Source organism: Zootoca vivipara, chromosome 5, assembly GCF_965207765.1.
Source record: "Zootoca vivipara chromosome 5, rZooViv2.hap1.1, whole genome shotgun sequence".
NCBI lineage: Eukaryota > Metazoa > Chordata > Lepidosauria > Squamata > Lacertidae > Zootoca > Zootoca vivipara.
The window spans coordinates 92,100,649-92,120,995 of NC_142588.1; the positions used below are offsets into that span (position 1 = coordinate 92,100,649).

Sequence of the window (20,347 nt, forward strand, 5' to 3'; positions counted from 1 at the left end):
CCTGCCTCCTTAGCTGCTTCCGCTGAACCGAGTGGCAAGGACACTTTGGGAAGTCAACATGCATGGAAAAACCGAGTCCTGCTTCCTTCCATAGAACTGGGCAGATCTGGTTCTGGGCTGCTGACGGCTGAAAATTGCCCAGGATGCACCTTCCCTTCCTGCCCAATGTTGCATTCGCTTAAAACCAGAAGGGCAATGCGAAACGGTGTGCGGGCATGTCAAACAACGGAATTTGAAAAATACATACAAATACATTGGAGTTTACAAGTCAAGGTGAATCCTGTGGGATGTGTCAGTCAACTCCAACATTCCAAGAAGGACCAGCTGTCATCTCTGTGTCAGTTTGTTTGGACCGTTGAACAGTTAAGCTGCTGCTGCTGATAGATGCTATGAAGGAGTTGTTAAGACTCACTAATATGTGAGTCCAGTATACCTAAAGGAGCGTCTCCACCCCCAGCTCCGAGGGCCTTCTGGCGGTTCCCTTGTTGCGAGAAGCCAAGTTGCAGGGAACTAGGCAGAGGGCCTTCTCGGTGGTGGCGCCTGCCCTGTGGAACGTGCTCCCATCAGATGTCAAAAAGGAAAACAGCTACCAGATTTTTAGAAGACATTTGAAGGCAGCCCTGTTTAGGGAGGCTTTTAATGTTTAAGAAATTAGTGTATTTTAATGTTTCTGTTGGAAGCCGCCCAGAGTGGCTGGGGAAACCAGATGGGCGGGGTATAAATAATAAATTATTATTATTATTATTATTATTATTATTATTTTGTAACCCAAGTACGAATCTGACAGTAAACTAGTTTGTTTTATTATAACACAGATTCATGTGTATTGTTTTTAAGAGGGATAAAAGCGGTTCGCAGCTAAGAAAGACTCTAACGAAATCAGCAAGCCGTTTTGCTGCTGTGCAGACCTCAGTAAGGAAACGTTTGACTCTGCAACTAAACTAAAGTATATTATAAACGTTCCTACAAATCCAAACAAGTCCAAAGTGCAGGGCAGAATGTAGCTCGGTGAAATGCACATGGCTGGCATGCACAGGGTCTGATTCTTGCCATCTCCTGAGGAGCAGGAAAGAGTCTGGGACCCTGGGGGGGGGGGCTCTGCCTGCCAGAGTGCACCAGCCTCCCCCTATCTGGTGCCTGCCAGATGCTTCAGACTACGATTCCCACCAGCATCATCTAGCAGAGCTATGCTGGCCGGAGCTCATGGGAGTTGTAGTTGACAGCAGCTGGTGGGGGACAGCAGCCGCCTCGGAAAGTAGCTAGTCCAGGGCTTGAGAGGCTGACATTTGAAGGGCACCCAGGTTGGCAGATTTAGCCTGACAGAAATGTAGAGCAAAGCCTCCTCCACCATCTCAATCAGGCATCACCTACCTGCTGGCCTCCCATCCAGATGTTATGGACTACAACTCCCGTCAGCTGTTCCAGCCAAAACATCTGGAGGCAGCCAGTTTGGGGGAAGGTCTGGAAACCAAGAACAGATGAGGGAGTTAAAGGGGCAGTAAGATGCAGCACACCAAAGGCAGCCAAAGTGGAGCCCGGCAGTTGTTTTGGACTACAACTCCCATCCCTGACAATTGGCTTGGGTTGATGGGAGCTGTAGTTCACACGGTGCATAGTGAATCTGTGGAACTCTCTCCCACAGGAAGCCGCGTTGGACTGGCTTTAAGAGAGGAGGCTTCATGGAGGAGGAGGCTACCAATGACTTCTAGCCATGAGGGCTGAGCTTTGCCTCCATAGTTGAAGGCAACAATGCTTCTGAATCCCGGTTCCTGCAAACCGCAGGAGGGGAGAGGACTCTCGCAGACATCTGGTTGGCCACTGTGAGAACAGGATGCTGGACTGGGTGGGCTATTGGCCCAATCCAGCAGGCTCACAATTATCTGGATGGGACTTTCCTTGGGTTGTACTTTGAGGAAGGAAGCAAGAAGCAATGGCAGCTCCCCAGAGAAGGTCATCGTGGCAAGTTCCTGCACAAATTTGATGGCAGCTTATTTCAATCTTTCTGCTGTTGCAAACAATGCTCTCCTCGGTGCAGGGTGTGGTCCGAATGCACCTCATGTAGCCATCTTGCTGAAACAAAGCAAGTATGTGCCCGGGCAGTGCCAACTGCGAACATCACAGCATGTCAATAAAAACAAACAGCCTCTAGGTTGCATATTTCTTTGTGACAGCTAGGAAGCAGGAAAGCTTACAGTCTGCAAATCCTGCAATGCTACTAATGAGGCCTGACAGGGAGCTGTCTCAGGGCGCCTTATGTAGAGAGGACAGAGGAGAATAAAATGAGCAATATTCCCAGGTGTGTAGGGCTGGAGCTCCACCACTTCTTAATAACAGGAACAACATCATCATCTCCTGGGGTGCTATTTTCTAGCTGAACAAGTTTTTCTCAGAGAGAAGGTAATCAGGGGAAGAGGAAGATGCAGGGCAGTCTCGAGCAGGTCGGGCGCCCTGGTGCTGAGGGGTAGAGATTGCTCTGGTGCCCCTGCCCTCGCAGGGCGCAGCATGGCTTCCGCGCGGCCCGGCGCCCTAGCACTCCGCGCCACCGGGACTCTACCTAGAGCCGGCCCTGGGAAGATGGTATCAGCATGCAAGGTGGAGCGTTGAACTGCCACTTTTATCCTGAAAACCAGGAAAATGTTACAAAATAGGGAGCGAGCTTTTGAGTCCAGCACAATTCTTCATTTGGCTGAATGTTAAAGCCACTAAAGCGGAGGGAGGGGGAATTGAGAAGGGGACAAACTGGCTTGGTTTTGAAACCATGATGTCTCTCTTGGCCCAAAAGGCAAGTGGAGACGTGACTGTAGAAGGAGGGTTGAGCACCAGCTAATACACAGTTCAATCCAGTTTGCTGGACTAATGACCCTCGTGGTCCCTTCCAGCTCTACAGTTCTATGGTTCTGTGATCCCAGAGGGTTCTCCTCCTACAATGAGTTCTACTTTCATCCAAATGTAAGAACTGTTTTCTCCATTTGCTGACTTTCCTCTTCCTTCCCCAACCCCCTCCCCTCAATTTTTGTATACCTATTGTAGTGTTAAGACACCACAAATGGCTCAGGGTACATTGGCAGAAAGGGTCCAAGATAAGCAAGCAGGAGATATGGCCGGCAGATTCCAACTCTTCATAAAGGCTTCGCAGTCCTTTCTGAATAAAGGAGGACCATGTGTTAAGTGTGCTTCTCTCTATTTATTTATTTGTAGCATTTATATCCCACCTTCTCAAAGTATCAGACATAGTTCTCCCACTTCTCATTTAATCTGCACAAAAACAACCCAGCGAGGTAGGCCAGGCCGAGGGGCTGCGATTGGCCCTCATACCGGTAGTCGCTTCTCAACAAACTGGGGCTTTTGAGGCCATCTGCTCATGTAAATATCAAACAGCAGAAGCTGCCCAAAGGCACCTCTGTTTAACTCTGCTTATTATTTCATTGGACTTGTTGGATAAGCGCCCAGATGTTAAGTGGCGAGGATCCAAAGCAGGGCTCAGCGTTTCTGAAATGCAACCGGATCTCACGAGTGGAAAATGAAAACTAATCATAATGATTTTAAAAAAAGGAAATGGAGAAATTTGGAGAAGCAGAATTGGGAAGAGAGGAAAAGGAGAAGTCTTGCTTCTCTCCCCGCTCCAGCCAAAGTGGATAAAGTCTTTTCCTCCTTCTCTCCTAACTGGCCTAGAACTTGTGGACATTCAGTGAAGATAACAGAAAGTCCTTCTTCATGCAGAGCGTAGAGAAACTGGAACTCACTCCCACAGGAGGGAGTGATGCCCACCAACCTGATCCACCAAGCTCTTCTTATGTTTTGACAGGGGCCGCTTAACTCAGTGGCTCTCGTTCCCACCCACCCCTACAGAATTCCCAGCTCCTCCAATGCTTCCATTCAAGAGGCAGCTTCCCAGGGCAGCCCCATCAGCAAGCAGAGGGAGAGCAGGCAGGACGAACTGCCAGGAAGAATGGGTGCAAGTTGCCCAAGAAAGAAGCTGGCGGAGTTTTCACCCGGCCCCTTGGTCTGGAGCTGCTTAGAATCATAGAGTTGGAAGAGACCACAAGGGCCATCCAGTCCAACCCCCTGCCAAGCAGGAAACACCATCAAAGCATTCTTGACATATGCCTGTCAAGCCTCTGCTGAAAGACCTCCAAAGAAGGAGACTCCACCACACTCCTTGGCAGCAAATTCCACTGCTGAACAGCTCTTACTGTCAGGAAGTTCTTCCTAATGTTTAGGTGGAATCTTCTTTCTTGCAACTTGAATCCATTGCTCTGGGTCCGCTTCTCTGCAGCAGCAGCAGAAAACAACCTTTCTCCCTCCTCTATATGACATCCTTTTATATATTTGAACATGGCTATCATATCACCCCTTAACCTGCTTGCTTGGCTCCTGTATGGAACTACAACCAACAACCCCTTCTGCCGGTCTCAAAAGTGCCCTAGCAATTTATTCCCACCTCCTAGCAGGTTTTCTTCGCTGGGCAGCAGTGGTGGGAGAGGGAGTTCCGCCCCGCTTCCAAAATTCCCAGTCTTCTTTTAGTCCTTCCACACTCACCAGCCCTGATTCAACCGGCTAAAACACACAGAACCAGATTGATTGTTTGTCACCTTCGTTTCTCTCCCAAGCGACGGTGCTGGTTTTTTTGCAGAGGATGGAGATGGGTGTGTGGAAATTGAAAGAGGAAGATAACAACAACACTACTGCTGCTGCTTCACAACCGTTTCGGAACTTCCTCTCCTGTTGAAATGTCAAAGGAGAAGATGCCAGGAGGAGAACGGAAACCTACACACACACACACACACACTGTTGTTGGCCAAGGTTTTTTTTATTACGCCCGCACGGCCACAGCCACGAACACAGAAGCAAGGAATGCCTTAAGGCACAGGAATCCCACCACGGGCTGCTCTCAGCTCCTCTGTGTCCTTTGTAAAGGGCTCGTTTAAGAAAAAGGAGGGTCTAAAAAGCCAGGAGCCGAGGAGAAGTTCAGGTCCCTGTAGCAGCTGGGGATGCCTTGAGGGCTGCCGTCCCCGTTGCTGCTGGCTTGGGTTAAAATCCAGACATAAAACAAAACCCGTTCGCAAAAATGGATAATGAGAGGCCCACAGCCTGACTTTCGCCAGGAGAGAGAGAGAGAGTCACTGTAGGATGAGGCCCTTTGGGATGTTGCTTTGGCAGTGTCAGCTGGGCACAATCCATCTCCGGACGTGGGAGCCGGTCACTCCTCACCGCCAGGCCTCTTCAGCACCGCACTGTACTTCAAGGGGACGTTGTCGGACCTCAGGACGACCTCCACCAAGGTGAAAACAGTAATGACCTTGAGCGACAAGGAAGAAGAAGAAGAAGAAGAAGGGCAGCAGGTTAGCTGGCTGGCAAGTGATTGATTTGAAAAGGCTGAGATGTCCCTGAAAGCCAGTCTAGGAAAGCAGGAAATTCACAGAAGGTGATCTGAAGGTATTTGGTAGCTAAACAGAACCTCCCTGCACAGAGGCAGTCTATCTTAGAATACCTGATGCTGGGGACAAGCACTACCCAGGCAGGAATGTGCAAAAAGGCCAGTGCCAATGATTAGAGTGCTAAGCCCCATTTAGTTTGTGTGGATGGCAAAGTTCAATGAGGGGTGCAAGGGTATAACTTCGCCAGTATGTATAAGGCAGCTTCCTATGTCCCTGTGGATTCTTCAGGGAAGGACCACAGCTCAGTGCATGCAGAAGTTCTCGGGGGGGGGGGAGCAGGGTCTTCCTTTCTCTGTAGCTGATGGCACTGTGGGCCGTGTGAAATGCAACTGTGGGCCACAGGCAGCATGTGAGCTGAAGGTCCCGGGAATTTTCTCCTACAGCAAGAGGCAGTCCTATTGCTCCACACTTTGGTTCTGCTTTACTTTGCACTCAGGGCTCGCTGCATCTCCTCGGAAGGATTAGGGAGCTCTCTGCATGTGCATTATTAGTCCCTTTGCCAGACACCCAGCGCCCCTCGTTCCCAACCAGGTGGCGGCACCAGGGGGCCCTTGCCAAGGACTGCAAAACAATTAGCCAGGGCGCTGCAGGGAGGGCTGCCAACTTGCGCTTGGCACCAGAGCAGAGCTTAATCAAGCCCAACAAATGCCTCCCTGCGGCTGAGTTACTGATTTAATGGATGTGAGGGACAAGCACAAGAGAGAGGGAGAGAGATGGAGAGAGGTTATATTAAAGCATCTGACACCATGTTTGGGGAAAATCTGTTTTAGGAGCGGGGAGTGGCACACAAGGGTTCATGGATCTGAGCACTGCCGTGGGGATTGGAAGCCGAGAAGCATACATGCTAGGACAGCACAGTGGGAAGGGTGGGGGTCGTGGCCTCCCCAGGAGGAGAGATGAGGCAAGAACAAGAAGAGCGACAGCCTGGAAGGGGAAGGAGCAAACGGTGTGTCAATTACGTTTTTGGAAGAGGGCTTAACCAGGAAGGCATTGCAAAGAAGTCAGACAATACAGCTGCCAAGTGATGCGAATGAGCCTAAATTCCATCATTTTTATTCATTAATTTTACATTCTGTCCTCTTTCTGAAGATCACAGGGCGGTTTGCCACATAAACAGCCCTGATCACAGAAAGCTGCCTTCCGCAAAGTTGGACCATTGGCCCATCTAGTTCAGTACTGTCTACACTGACTGGCAGCAGCTCCACAGGTTTCAGAGAGGAGTCTTCTCCCAGACCTACCTGAGATGCCACCAGGGATTAAACCAGGTACCACCTGTAGGTGAAGCATGTTATTATAGGAAAGACATACAGTTAAACCTTGGTTGTCGAATGTAATCCATTCCGGAAGCCCATCTGGCTTCTGAAATGTTTGATAAGAAGCTTGTGATTGGCTGCAAGAGCTTCCTGCACTCAAGCAGAAGGTGCGTTGGAAGTTCGGCTTCCAAAAAACGTTCGTAAACTGGAACACTTATTTCCTGGTTTTCGGCATTTGGAAGCCAAAACGTTCCAAAACGGAGGTTTTTGGGAACCGAGGTTTGACTGCACTTGGACAGAAAAGTTCCTAGTTCTACCTGGTCTAAGCAGTCTGCAGCAGAACAAGGCAGCCACACTGGCTACTTGCTCTCTCAGAGGATAGCTGCAGCCTGAGCTCTGATCTTTAGGATGGAGAGAAGAAGAAGGAAGAAGCTGTAAGCGTGATGCAACCTGAGAGGCGCCAGTCTAAACACCAAAGAGGTGGAGAGGTCACCTCAGGAGGTTAAAGCGCAAGGATAGTTTGGGAATCTGGGGGCCGCTAAGTCCGTTTGTCTTAACTCATCCAAGAGCCCTCTTCTGTGCAAGCTCAGTTGCACCCTAACGTACAACAGAGAGAGTGAGCGAGGGTGCAAGCAAGCAAGGCAGCAGGAGGGGATGCAAGTGCAGTGGTAGGACACCTGCCTTGCATGTAGAAGGTCTCTGGTTCACTTCCCTGATGGCACCCCCAGTTAAAAGGATCAGGGAGGAAGCAATAGGAAAGGCACGAGGCAACTTCCTGCATTCACCCACAGCCATGCCCCACACTCTTGGGGAAGGGAAGGACTGGGGCAGGCAGGGGGCTTTACCTGTTGCACAGCATCCTGCTCCAAGCTCCCCGGCTCCCACATCAGAGTCAGCTGTGGCTTCTTGCCCAGCTTCTGGAACTGGAAGCCCACCAGTGGCAGGGCCTGCAAGAGGAAGAAGAGGCCAGGTGCTCTTACGGAAATTAGCAGAACGGTGCACGGGGTCGTGTCCTGGTGCTGCCACTGTTACGGCGGCCATTTATTGCGTTTATATTATTCACGTTTATTAGATTTCTATTCCGTCCTTCCTCCCCAAGGGCAGGAAGCACACAAAACATTGCCAGCCAATGAGGGGGATTTAAAGTGGGCGTTCTGGCTGTTGCATGATGGGACTTGTGCTCCTATACTTCTGGAAGGAACGTGATTGGTGAAGGCTGGGCTAGGCACATCCCTGGGATCTCAGGGAGCAGAGGGGCCCGGAATGGGCCAGGTGTATCTTCCTCAAGTGTTGTCCTGATTTCACCCACCACCAACCACCTTGGTTCTGAGACAGCTCCTGCCAAAGCTCAGCATAGGTGGAGAACAACCAGAGAAAGGCTGGCTGCTGGTTTCAAAGGGATGGAACCAGGAGTAATTTACCCCGGGATTCAGGGGATACCCCTCACCTTCACTCCATTTCTGATGACTGCTGGTGCTAACGTTGCCAAAAGTGCACCAAAAGTTTGTTGTGGGGAGAAAGGGAAAGGAGAATGTTAGCCGCTTTGAGACTCCTTAGGGTAGTGATAAAGCGGGATATCAAATCCAAACTCTTCTTCTTCTTCACCGCCCACACAGGGGAGGAAGGTGTCAGCAAGCTGGAAAAATGGGGGGGGGCATCTCAAAATAGCCCAAAGAGGACTGACAGTTTGCAGAAACTGCCCCGCACAAAAGCCCAGGAAACCGAACAAAACAGAGGAAATGTAATGGAGTACCCAGGAATAGGGAATGGTCGACTGACTGAGACACTGAAAGGGAGCCTTTTTTGCACTGCAACAATTTGCTGCAGGAACCCCTTGCTTAAAATGTAATTGAAAGGGGATGCCTGAAAGTCTGCCTTGATCGGACAGGCTGTCCCCAAAGTGGGCGACGGCTTATGAGGCCGGAGAGTCTGCCTGTGTGCTTACAGATTCCATTTGCAATTAAAAAATAAATAAATCTTTCCCTTAAGTCCAGAGAGCTCTCTGTGCAAAGCACAGGAAGCCCTCCCCCCTCCCCCGGCTCCCGCCCCCATGTCGCATAACCTTGTAGCTGGCAGAAGCTGCCACCTCTCACAATGGCCAGGGAACAGCGGACCGAGCGCCCAGTGCCCCTGAGCTCCTGTTTCCGAAGCTGAAATTAAAACCAATGTCTCCCCGTTCCCTCGTTTGAAGAGGCAAAAGCCCCCGCCGCGCTGCTGCTCCTCGGTTTTATGGCTGCTGCGAAGGGATAACGGCCCCCCTTGGAAGGGTCTGATCGAGGGGCAGATGGCGGGCGGAGGAGTCGGAGGCACCCCCTCAAGGCAGCTGCGCTAAGGATGGTTCATTATCGCCGAATGTCAAGGCACAAGAGCCCCCCAAACAGCAATTAGAGAAGGCAAACGAGCCGGGATGGCGGCAAAGAGGACTTACAGGGGATGGGGAAGGGAAGCTGCCTGGAGAAGACGGCTGCTGCGTCTCCAAGAATTGGAGAGCTCCAGGATTCCCCCAAAACCCCTCAGACCCAGCGCTTGCCAGGAATGGCAACCTAGCCCTGGCCGTGTTCGACTAAGAGGCATGCCTCTCTCCCGAGTGCGTTTTATCCACCAGCCCTGCCTCACTCCCATTTCACAGACGGAGGAGCAGAGGCTGAGAAAACAGGCCTTAAAGAGAGCTAAGGGGAGGAAAAAATGCAGCCCTTGAAGCACGGTGGTGCAAGACAGACTGCAGAAGCAGCTCCAGGAACCCCCCCCCACTCTTTTTCCCCTCGAAATCATTTTTATTTGATTTTTATTTGATTTTACAAATATAAATTTAAACAATACCAAATATATATCCATATAAAGAGATTTATCTGAATCTCGAGACCCCCCCCCCATCCCCTCCACGGGTCCTATTGCCAACATTTTCTACTGCGTATTATTTCGTAATCTCTATTTTCTATCTATCCATATTGTCCACAGTAATTGTAACATTACAAGTGAGCTTCCCCCACCCCTCGTAAGGCTATGGGACACCATCTGACAGGAACATCTTTTGCATGAGGTCCTTGGAAGAAGCTACGAGCCAAGAGGGCATCAAGATGGGGAGGGGGAGGTGGTTCTCAGTGCTAACAACTCAAAAAATGATTTTTCCTTGGCGTTCCAAATTCTGTAGCTGGGGGTGGGGGAAAACATCCTGAATTCCTCAACCTTTATGTGGGAAATGATACTTACTCAAATAATTACTTGTGTTATATTATTATTATTATTATTATTATTATTATTATTATTACAGAAATTAATGCACCACCTGATTGCGTCCTCCAGGGATAAAAAGGGGTTCCTGGGCTCTGCAAGGCACAGACCTGGCGGGGGAATTTGCTTATAAACTGTCTCTCTGCCCAAGGAGCCCAAAGATGTACGATGCTGGGAGATGATAAGCAATCAAGCAGCACAGCGCAGTTAAATAAAAAAAATCTATACAGAGTTAAAAACATCCAAGCCAATGTCATGATTGGAAATCTTGGGCGCCTGCACGGCTGGGAGGGGGGGGACACTTACGTTACAGTAGATTCGCTTCTGGACGCCAAACCTCAGAACCAGGACGTCGAAGGCTTCGTTGAGGACGCCCATCACCATGGCTTCCGACTCCAGGGGGCCACACTCCTGGGAGGGGCGACAGGGAGGGTGCGCTAAGCAGAGCAAGACCCACCTTCCTAGCGGACCCTGGGATATTATTGCCCAGCCACATCCCCAGGCAACAGAGGCGTGCTGTGCAAAAGACCCAAGAAAAAGCCCCCTGCCACACCCCCAAGGGCTGCCTCTCCTCACCTTGACAAAGATGGCAAAGAAGAGATCGGCGCTGAGCTCCTGCACCCGTTTGGAAGCCATTTTCCTGTCGTTGCAGTGCTCAGCCTGCTTCTGGATATCGGCCTCCTCCATCCTTGGGGCAGGGCCATCGCCTGGAAAAGGGGGTGGTGGGTCATCAGAAGAGGCAGAGGGAGCAGAGGCCTGCTATCCCCCTTTGGAGCCGCAGGGACTGGGCTGCATCTGAGGCCAAACCAGGAGGGGGGGGGGCGCTGCGGCTTGGATCCCAACTTGCTTTTCCATTAACCACAAGGGCTTGTGATTTCTGCCAAACACCTCCCCCGTAAGAACATAAGCAGAGCCCTGCAGGATCAGGCCAAAGACTCATTTAGTCCAGCATCCTGTTCTCACAGCGGCTGAACAGATGCCTATTACGGGAAACCCACAAGCAGGACTGGAGCACAGGAGTCCCTTACCCTCTTGCGGCTTCCAGAAACTGGAAGGGACCTAGGCCCCTCATACTTATGGAACTGCCTCTTCTGATATGTCCCGCAGAGGACCCTAAGGTCCATGAATAATGATAGCTTAAAGGTCCCAGGCCCTAAAGAAGGCAGATTATCCTCCACCAGGGCCAGGGCCTTTTCAGTGATGGCTCCGACCTGGTGGAATGCTCCGTCCCACGAGACTAGGGCCCTGCAGGACTTGATCTCCTTCCGCAGGAGCTATTCCACCTTGCCTTCAATGTATGTTTAAATATATAAAAGGATGTCATACAGAAGAGGGTGAAATGTTGTTTTCTGCTGCTCCAGAGAAGCGGACACGGAGCAATGGATTCAAGCTACAAGAAAGAAGACTCCACCTAAACATTAGGAAGAACTCCCTGACAGTAAGAGCCGTTCGACAGTGGAATTTGCTGCCAAGGAGTGTGGTGGAGTCTACTTCTTTGGAGGTCTTTAAGTGGAGGCTTGACAGCCATCTGCCAGGAATGCTTTGATGGTGTTTCCTGCTTGGCAGGGGGTTGGACTGGATGGCCCTTGTGGTCTCTTCCAATTCTATGATTCTATGATTCTATAGTTTGAATTAGCCTGATCCTCTATTCCCTTTTCCCCTTTCGTCTTCTATGAAGAAACCCTTTCTGGGACCCTACATTTAAATTCTTCCCTGGTCTCCTTGCTGGCCCTAGTAGGACCAACTTGGCCAGTTAGCCCTGGCAATCACTTGATGTCTACTGACTAGCCCCCCCCTTTCCCCCCCAAAATGACCCCATGATTTTTGAATTTTATTGATATTGACGCTGCATTTTATGTTGTATTTTATGCTGTTTTTAAGTCACATTTGAATCAATGTTTTATATTTGCTGTTAGCTGCCCTGAGCCCGGTTTTTAAACCAGGAAGGGCGGGGTATAAATAAAATTTTATTATTATTTATTATTCAGAAGCATTGCTGCCTCCAACTGCAGAGGCAAACAGAGCCATCCTGGCTAGTAGCTGGAACATGAGGGGATGCAAATGTTGGATTTTTTTTTGAATAGTCAAATTACTTTAGAGCCGGTCTAATGTAAATACTGTCTGTTTAAGAGAAACAGGTGTCGGTGTTTCTGTTAATTGCCCACAGGCCCAAAGCCTTCTGCATCTCTTAGTTAGATCTTTCAGTTTGATTCATCTCTAAGTAGATCACTCTCTCAGTTGTTCTCAGTTTAAGAGATTTCCAGTTGAATCTTAGCATGAGAGTTGCTTAGTTATAAAGCTAGTTTGCTGTTAATTCTCGGGTAGTTTAATGGGAGGTTTGGAAAGTGGGTAGATAACATTGCTAAGAGAGAAAGCATTTATCTTTAGTTTAAAGTCTCTTTAGAGTCAGTTTGTTTTTCAGTTAAAGAAACCCAACCGTTTGTATTTTCATCTGCATACTTTTACAAGTGTGCAGCTAGTAAGGGGTTTCATATAAGGGAGATAATTCCCTACGCTCTTGGTGGTGTTTTCTTAGCCAGGTCAACTTCTGACTGCGTATACTCTGCGTGAAGCGTACTTTAAAGGGCCGCTGTAAAACTGGGATATATGATTTAGGTTAAGCAAGTTTCAATACCCAGTTTTCTCCTATATTATTCTTATCATACATATATTATTTCTCAATAGCAAAGGGGTTGTCACCCTAATTCCCCCTCCGCAGCCCCCAAATCATCTTCCCGGCTGAGTTCAACAAGAGCAACCCTAAGATGCAGGAGGAGGAAACCAATAGGCAGCACCACCAATAGGCAGGATGCCACACTCATTCGTCTTGACACAGCATGGTGGGTCTTGCAGTTGCCAACCCCCTCTCCCTTCTCCTGAGCAGCCCAGCCTGACCCCAGGGAAACCCACCCAGGGCAGCAGAGAGCAGTCGGTGCACCATGATGTCCGGGTAGCGGCGGATGGGCGACGTGAAGTGGGTGTAGAGGGGCACATTGAGGGCGTAGTGGCGGAAGAGGGTCTCGTCCTCCAGGGTCCCGGCGCAGAAATACACAGCCATCTGCAAGGAGAGAAAGGAGGCGGGTCAGAGCTCTTGCAAGTGCAGGGGCCCCAAAGGCAGAACAAGGCCCAAAGGGGGGCACTGCTGACCCCCGTGGGGCAGAGGACACGGCCACACAAGTGGCTCCCTATGGCAGAGCTTTGGAATCCATGTGGTAGCAGTGGTGGAAATGTCTCCATTTCCTAAGGTCAAGGAGCGAGCCGGCAGTACATCACACCGTTCAAAGTTGGAGTTCACTCGTTATTAGCAAAAGCACGATATCCACAGACTTGGCTGGGTGGCAAGCCTAATGAGGACAGCAACTCATCCCCGTGAATCTGTTGAATGGTTCAAATATTAAGGTTCATTATTGTTCCACAAGATGTGTATTTCTTTAAAGGCCAGAGTAAATATCATGACCTAGTTTTACAGCTGTGAAGCAGGTGCTGTTAAGTTGTGTTAATTAAGCTGTGTCAGCAATTGGGTATAGTATATAAAGAGTAGTGTGTACCTCTTTCAGTACCCGGGTGAATGGGTCATACTTCTAGGGCTTTTTTCCAAGCAATTGGAGACTGCGCCTGCATGAAGCCTGCTGCTGCCCTGCCCTTTTCATGCCTCTTCTGGTTCTGGGAGACCAAGTGGGGAGGAGAGCTTGTTGCGGCAGGAGGGGAAGACACCTGTGACTCTTCACCAGCTGGACTCATCTCTGCCTCTTGGCCTCACCCGTTCCCCTTGCCTGCTTCAGTTTCTCCTTCCGAGTCTGGACTTCTCTTTGCCACAGACTCTCACTCAACCCTGTTGCCTCTTTAGCTTCCAACACCTCCTCTTCCAAGTCTTCTCCCTCTGACTACTCACTGCCACTCCCTGGGCTCTGAGCCTTCTTCACTTGGGGGTTCCCCAGCTGGTGCCTCTCACCAGGAGTGCCAGCTTGGCCCCGTGACCAAGGGTGCCTGGGGCCAGGGCCGGTGCACCCATTAAGGCAAACTAGGCCACTGCCTAGAGCGCCAGAATGGAGGGGGCGCTGAACAGCTCGACCCCCGCCTGCCAGCTCGCCCCCCCGCCGCCCGGTGCTGCCTGGGGCCGCCTCCCGGAGGTGCGCAGGGAGTGCGAGCCTGGGGCTACCTCGCCACGCCTCTCCTCTCAGCTATTCAGCGGAGGCGAGCGAGCGGCGGCGGTAGTGGCGGCAAGCGCCCGCAGCCGAAGCCTTCAGCTATGGGCGCTGCCGCCGCCGCCCGCTCACTCGCTCGCTGAGGAGCGCACAGCGTCCCCCCCCCTAGGCGGGAGGAGCACGAGCCAAAAGGAGAGCTCAGCGCCCTCCCGCCTATGGAGGGGACGCCGAGAGCCCCCCAGCGGTTGCTGCAGTGAGCGAGCAGTGGCGGTAGCGGCGGCAAGCGCCCGCAGCTGAAGCCTTCAGCTATGGGCGCTACCACCACCGCCCGCTCGCTTGCTGAGGAGCGCACAGTGTTTCCCCCCCCCCATAGGCAGGAGGAGTGCGAGCCAAAAGGAGAGCTCAGCGCCCTCCCGCCCATGGAGGGGATGCTGTGAGCTCCCGAGCGGCTGCAGCGAGCAAGCGGCGGCAGTGCCCACAGCTGAAGCCTTCAGCTATGGGCGCTGCTGCTGCCGCCGGTCATTCGCTGCAGCTGCCGCTGAGGAGCTCAAAGCATCCCCTCCACAGGCGGGAGGGCGCCGAGCTCCCCCCTTGGCCCACGCTCCTCCCGCCAATGGAGGGGACGCAGGGGCATCAGCGGTGTTACACATGCATCATGACGCATGCGCCCAGGGGGCACCAGAAGCTGTTTTTGCCTAGGGCGCAAAAAGCCATAGCACCGGCCCTGCCTGGGGCTGTGGGTGCCACGCCTCCCACCATTTCTCTGTGACCAACCAGTCTGTGACACCTAATAGATTGGGAGCTGTGGTCCAAAATCATTGGGCAGCACCACATTGGAGAAGGCTGGATTAGTGCCTGGAACAGGATTCTCCCCACCCCACTCTGCCCCCAGCAGAAAAGGCCTTGAACACCCCATCTCTTTTCTGACATCTTTTCCTCCTCCGCCGTCTTGCCCTGCTGACAACTGATTGACAACTGCCCATCAAGCATTTAATGAAGCAGAACAGCTACCACCTCTTGCTTCCTCCTTCTCTTAGACACGCCTGCTTTTGGAGAGCAGAAGCTCAAGGCAAGGAGGCGGCTGGATATTGTTAAGCACTTGCTAGCTGCAATTGCTGCATTAATGTTAGGAAAGGGAAGGGAAAAAAAGAAAGCAGCACTTTGGGTTCTCATCCGTGGGATTAGCAGTGGAAATGTTAACTGAGTGTAACCTCCTCTGGCCGAGAGGCTGAGTTGGGGACTCACTTCTTCATCAGCTTTGTCTTCCTTACAACCCTCCTGCAAGGTAGGCCCAGGTAGGTTCATAAGGCTGTTAATGGCTGCTAGCCGTGATGGCTCTGATCTGCTTCATGAATGCTGGAAGATTCAGGAGAGACAAAAGAGAATACAGTGGTACCTCGGGTTATGAACTTAATTTGTTTCGGAGGTCCGGTCTTAACCCCAAACCGTTCTTAACCTGAGGCGCGCTTTCGCTAATGGGGTGTCCCGCTGCCGCTGCGCCGCCAGCGCCCATTCTCATCCTGGGGCAAAGTTCGCAACCTGAGGTGTTAGCGGAGTTTGTAACCTGAAGGTGTTTGTAACCCGAAGCATTTGTAACCCGAGGTACCACTGCACTTCTTCACAAAGCACATCGTGAAACTGCGGAACTCGCTCCCACAAGAGGCAATGATCACCACCAACCTAGATGACTTTAAAAAGAGAACTGGATAGATTCGTGGAGCAGGAGACTATTGAGGGAGGTACCAGCTACAATGGCTCTGCTCTGCTGCCACAATTGGAGGCTGCAATGCGTCTGCATGCCAGTTGCTGGAAATCACAGGAGGGGAGAGGGCTCGGATCCTGCTTCTGAGTTACTTACGGAAACTCCCTCAGGAAGTTGTGGACTCTCCTTCCTTGGAGGTTTTTAAGCAGAGGTTGGGTGGCCACCCTCCATGGATAATTCAGCAGAGATTCCTGCATTGCAGGGGGTTGGGCTAGGGGACGCTTTGAGTCTCTTCCAACTATCTGATATGATGTTCTGGGTAGCCACTGTGAGAGCAGGATACTGGACTACATGGGTCACTGGCCTGTGGGGTTATTCTTATGTTCTTAGCCCTGCCTCCGTATCACAGAAGGAGCAGCTGAGAAAAGAAGCCCCTGTTCTCTTCACCCCTCCTTCTGAAATGGGGGTCGGCGAGTGGAGAGTAATAATGCAAGCGCGATCTACCTGACAGAAGAGCTGTTTGAGTGACAGGGCTAACATATAAATGGGGGGGGGGAAGCAGCAGCAGCAGCAAGTATTATTAGGATTAAGGAAACAGAGAACGTCAAATTGGGGTCGTCTTTCTCCAGAATTTTAGGCAGGCTCTGCTCCATCCCTCGCGTTGCCAAACTCAGGAGTGTGGCCTCCTTTTCTTCAGCCAGATTTGTCCGAGGCAAGAAGGCTGGAAAAAAGAAAAGCAGGAGGGATGGCTGGGCCTGCGAAGGGGCGGGGCAAGCCCAGGTGATGGATGGGGCAGGGGGAGCAGGGGAACGGTTGAACAGATGGGCTCGCACGTCACGGAAGGATTTCCGCTGGGGCTGCCACTGGCCTCGGAGCGAGGGAGTCAGAGCCAGGGGATTGGCTTTTTCCGGCACCCCAAATCCACCTCGGAGCGGTCCAAGGTTCCCTTGACCTTGTTTGCAGAGCACGGCTTCCCGTCGGCAGGGTTCCCACGCAGCCACACATGCACAGGCACACACCTGACTCTCTCGCCGTTGGCAACGGGAGTCATCCTTCATCTCCTGATGCAATCACTCATGGAGACCGAGGGAAGGACTGGGGACTTGGCACCGTGCGCTTCCCCCTCCCGACGGCTTTCAATCTAAAGATCGGCCCCGTAATAAATCAAGGCCCACTCAGCGCAGACCGCCTTCCTCTGTGGAAAGGCGCAATCTCCTCAAGACGGCTGCCTAAACCGCAGCAGGTCAGGCTGCTTTGCTCTGGGGCTTTGGATAAACACGGCAAAACACCGGCCATGGGGAGGCTTGAGCAGGAGGGGGCAGTTTCCAAATGCTGATATTCACATGAGGAAGTGGGATGCAGCCACATGCCAGGAGCCAGGATCTAGGCTGACGCCATTTGTGCTTCGGTTCCTGAGTTTCTCATGCTGGGCAGAGTCCCTTCTCAACTTCTATCAGCTCAGGCTCTTCCCCATGGTTTTCCCCCCTACTCCACACCCAGCTCCATTGGAGGGGAGGCTGGCACCCACAAGGAAGGTGCCCTAGACTGAGACCCCAGCGAGCTGCTGCCAGTCAGTGCTGGCAATGCTGAGCTAGATCGACCAAATGTCTATCTCAGTGTAAGGCGGCTTCCTAGGCTGTGGCTACCGCCACTCCTTGTAGCAGTGAGTGCCATAAGTTAATCAGCAGAAAAGCAGCCCAATTAGTCTCCACCAAGCTTATAGAGGTGTGCGATTTCATGGGTTGCTGAAAAATGAACCCACACACATTGTGGGCTTGATTAAAGGTAAAGGGACCCCTGACCATTAGGTCCAGTCGCAGATGACTCTGGGGTTGCGGTGCTCATCTCGCTTTATTGGCCAAGGGAGCCGGCATACAGCTTCCAGGTCATGTGGCCAGCATGACTAAGCCGCTTCTGGTGAAACAGAGCAGCACATGGAAATGCCGTTTACATTCCTGCCAGAGCAGTACCTATTTATCTACTTGCACTTTGACGTGCTTTCGAACTGCTAGGTTGGCAGGAGCTGGGACCGAGCAACGGGAGCTCACCCCGCCGCGGGGATCTGAACCGCCGACATTCTGATTGGCAAGCCCTAGGCTCAGTGGTTTAGACCACAGCACCACCCAAGAAATTGTGCATGGGGAGGCAGAAGGGAGAGGGAGAAGACTGGGAAGAGGAGGCATCGGAAGTTGAAGGGGCTACAAGGCAACTGATTTCAGGGAGCAAAACCCACCGGGGATGAGCTGCTGTGCTCATTGGGCCTAACACTCAGCCAAATCTGTGACGATCGTGTTTCTGCTTTAAAAAAGAGGCATTAACTCCAGCTCTGAACTGTGCGAGATTTACTTTTGCTCCATGACATGAGTGCAGGTGGCAGTGACTGCAGGGCTCCCACTTACTTGCATGGGGCGGGAGAACATGTTGGTGAGCACCTCCTTTCTGGCTTCGGCATATTTGTCAGCTCCAAAGGTTTCGTTCAGGCTTTCCTGGCAAGAAGAGAAAAGAAAAAGGTCTCTGGCAGCTGATGTAGCATAATGTCTAAGTCTAAGCCTAAACTCCAGAAGTTGCCCGGCTTCTCCTATCCTTCCTGACCCCTGGTGATGCCAGCTGCTGGAGCGCAACAACATCTGGAGGGCGTCAGGTTGGGGAAGGCTGGTCTAAGAGAATGAGCCTGGCCTCTATTATGAACTCAAAAGGCAGCCTCTTATTAGACTCTTAATGGGAATCACCTTCCCGCCACCTTGGGCATTAATAATACTAATATTAATTACACAGCGATCATCATTGCAAGCACAATGATAGGTGCACCGCTTGCTCTCGCCTCTCTTGCAAAATGCACTGCCGGCAGCTATTTCTCCAAGTGTCAGGACATTCTAAAAAGCAGCCCAGCACAGGGAGATTATTAGCCACTGAAAAACCCATACAAGATTCATTGCTACTATTATTATCAATTTATGTAGTGCTTCGAGCCAAATGTAGTTCGCAAGCACGAAAACCAACCACGCACACATTAAAATATAGGTATCCATGATTAAAACACACAAGAAAACAATCCATTTTTAAAAAAAGGAAAAAAAGTTTTCAAGTCTAGTGAGAGGCAGCCGCATTCACACACACACACACACACACACACACACACACACACACACACACACACCGAATCCGCAGAGGCCCTGGCTCTCAGCATGCCCCATGGGCAGACTCACATGCAAGGCCTTGGCAGAGCTGCAGTCTATCTCCAGGCCCATCTGGCTGCAAAAATCCATGAGGTCTTTGAGCATCTTGCTCTGGGGCGGAGGATGGCGGCGCAGCAAGGCCTTGGACGGGAAGGAGCGGTGCATCCGGTGGGCAACGGCCATGTTTGCCAGCAGCATAAACTCTTCCACCAGCCTGGAGTGGAGGAAGGAACCGTTAGGACAATGGCTCTCAAAGGGGGGGAGAGGGTGGCAGGAGGGGATGGCAAGGGCGGCAGGAAGATTCAAGGGCAATCAAAGAAACAGGTAAGCATTCCACTGTAGTAAAGCACAGCACAGCATACTATAGAAATAATCTTTATTTTTAGTTGTTTTCTATGTTATAAATCAAGCACTGCTGCTGCTTTTTTGTTACCCAATGTATTTCTTATCGGTAAAAAAAATTGGTGTGTCACAAGTACATATTTATTCTGAAAGTGTGGCCCAGGAGGGTGGTGGGGACTGAGAACCACTGCAGCGCTCCTCCTAATGCATATCTTGAGAACAATTTGAGAATTGCCAAAGATACTGGATGGGCACCTGTCAGCGATGCTCCACTTGAGATTCCTGCATTGCAGGGGGTTGGGCTAGATGACTCTCGGGGTCCCTTCCAGCTCTACGCCTCTCTTGATCCCAGAGCCCTCTCCTTCTCCTTGCTTTTCTACCTCCCTCGAACTGTCACAGTCAAAGGCGCTTGAGCACCCATAACCTTGGTACATCTCAAAACAGAGTTGCTTTTCGCGACGGCTGCCAAGAGGAGGCCCAGGGGCTGTCTCCACGTTGGAAGACGGGCCTTGGAGCAGAGGCTTTGGCTTGAGGAGTCGGATCCATTGCCACTCTTGCCGTTCTAGCAGCACCCCAAATCTACCCCACCCCCACCTCTTATAACCTGTTCATTTACTGGGGCTTTTCCTCCAGAGCAACACCAACATTGCCAGTGATGTGGTGCAGAGATATTTTGCCTGTGCAAACAAATCCTCGCCAGGTGGCAGTGTTGCTTCCTTTATGGACGCAAGAAAATCCCCAGCGGGATCTGAGCAGCCCCTCTTCCGAGGAGTACGAAGGAAAGAAAAGACATATAAAAAGCAGGCAGGAGGACCTGCTCAGAATTCCACCTGCGGCACAGGAGAGAAGCACACAAAGAGTGCCTGCAAGCTCCTTGGGGCAAGGACCTGTCCTTGTGGTTTAACGCTTCTCTGCAAAATCCTGTCCACATTCAGCTCTGCGTTTGCCCAGTCATAGCAGGGGAAAGGATGCAGCCCAGATGCAGTCTGAGGGGGAAAGTTTGGGGTCTGCCCTCCCCTGCAATGTTAATAACAATTAATTAAACGAACAGTTCACACAC

General features: G+C 51.4%; 1 protein-coding gene across 2 annotated transcripts in view; it reads right to left on the reverse strand.

Annotated features, from left to right (window-relative positions):
• Window positions 1-4,789: 4,789 nt before the first annotated feature.
• DIS3L2 (DIS3 like 3'-5' exoribonuclease 2) overlaps window positions 4,790-20,347 on the reverse strand; it is a 193,299-nt gene continuing 177,741 nt past the window's right edge. For both annotated transcript variants that reach the window (XM_035132940.3, XM_035132941.3), the window contains exons 16-22: window positions 18,976-19,159; window positions 18,169-18,255; window positions 12,833-12,980; window positions 10,499-10,629; window positions 10,229-10,333; window positions 7,537-7,638; window positions 4,790-5,299 (exon numbers count right to left, since the gene is read on the reverse strand). In XM_035132940.3, the coding sequence (XP_034988831.2) occupies window positions 5,201-5,299; window positions 7,537-7,638; window positions 10,229-10,333; window positions 10,499-10,629; window positions 12,833-12,980; window positions 18,169-18,255; window positions 18,976-19,159 (856 nt within the window). In that variant the 3' untranslated portion in view covers window positions 4,790-5,200. The remainder of the gene's footprint in view (window positions 5,300-7,536; window positions 7,639-10,228; window positions 10,334-10,498; window positions 10,630-12,832; window positions 12,981-18,168; window positions 18,256-18,975; window positions 19,160-20,347) is intronic.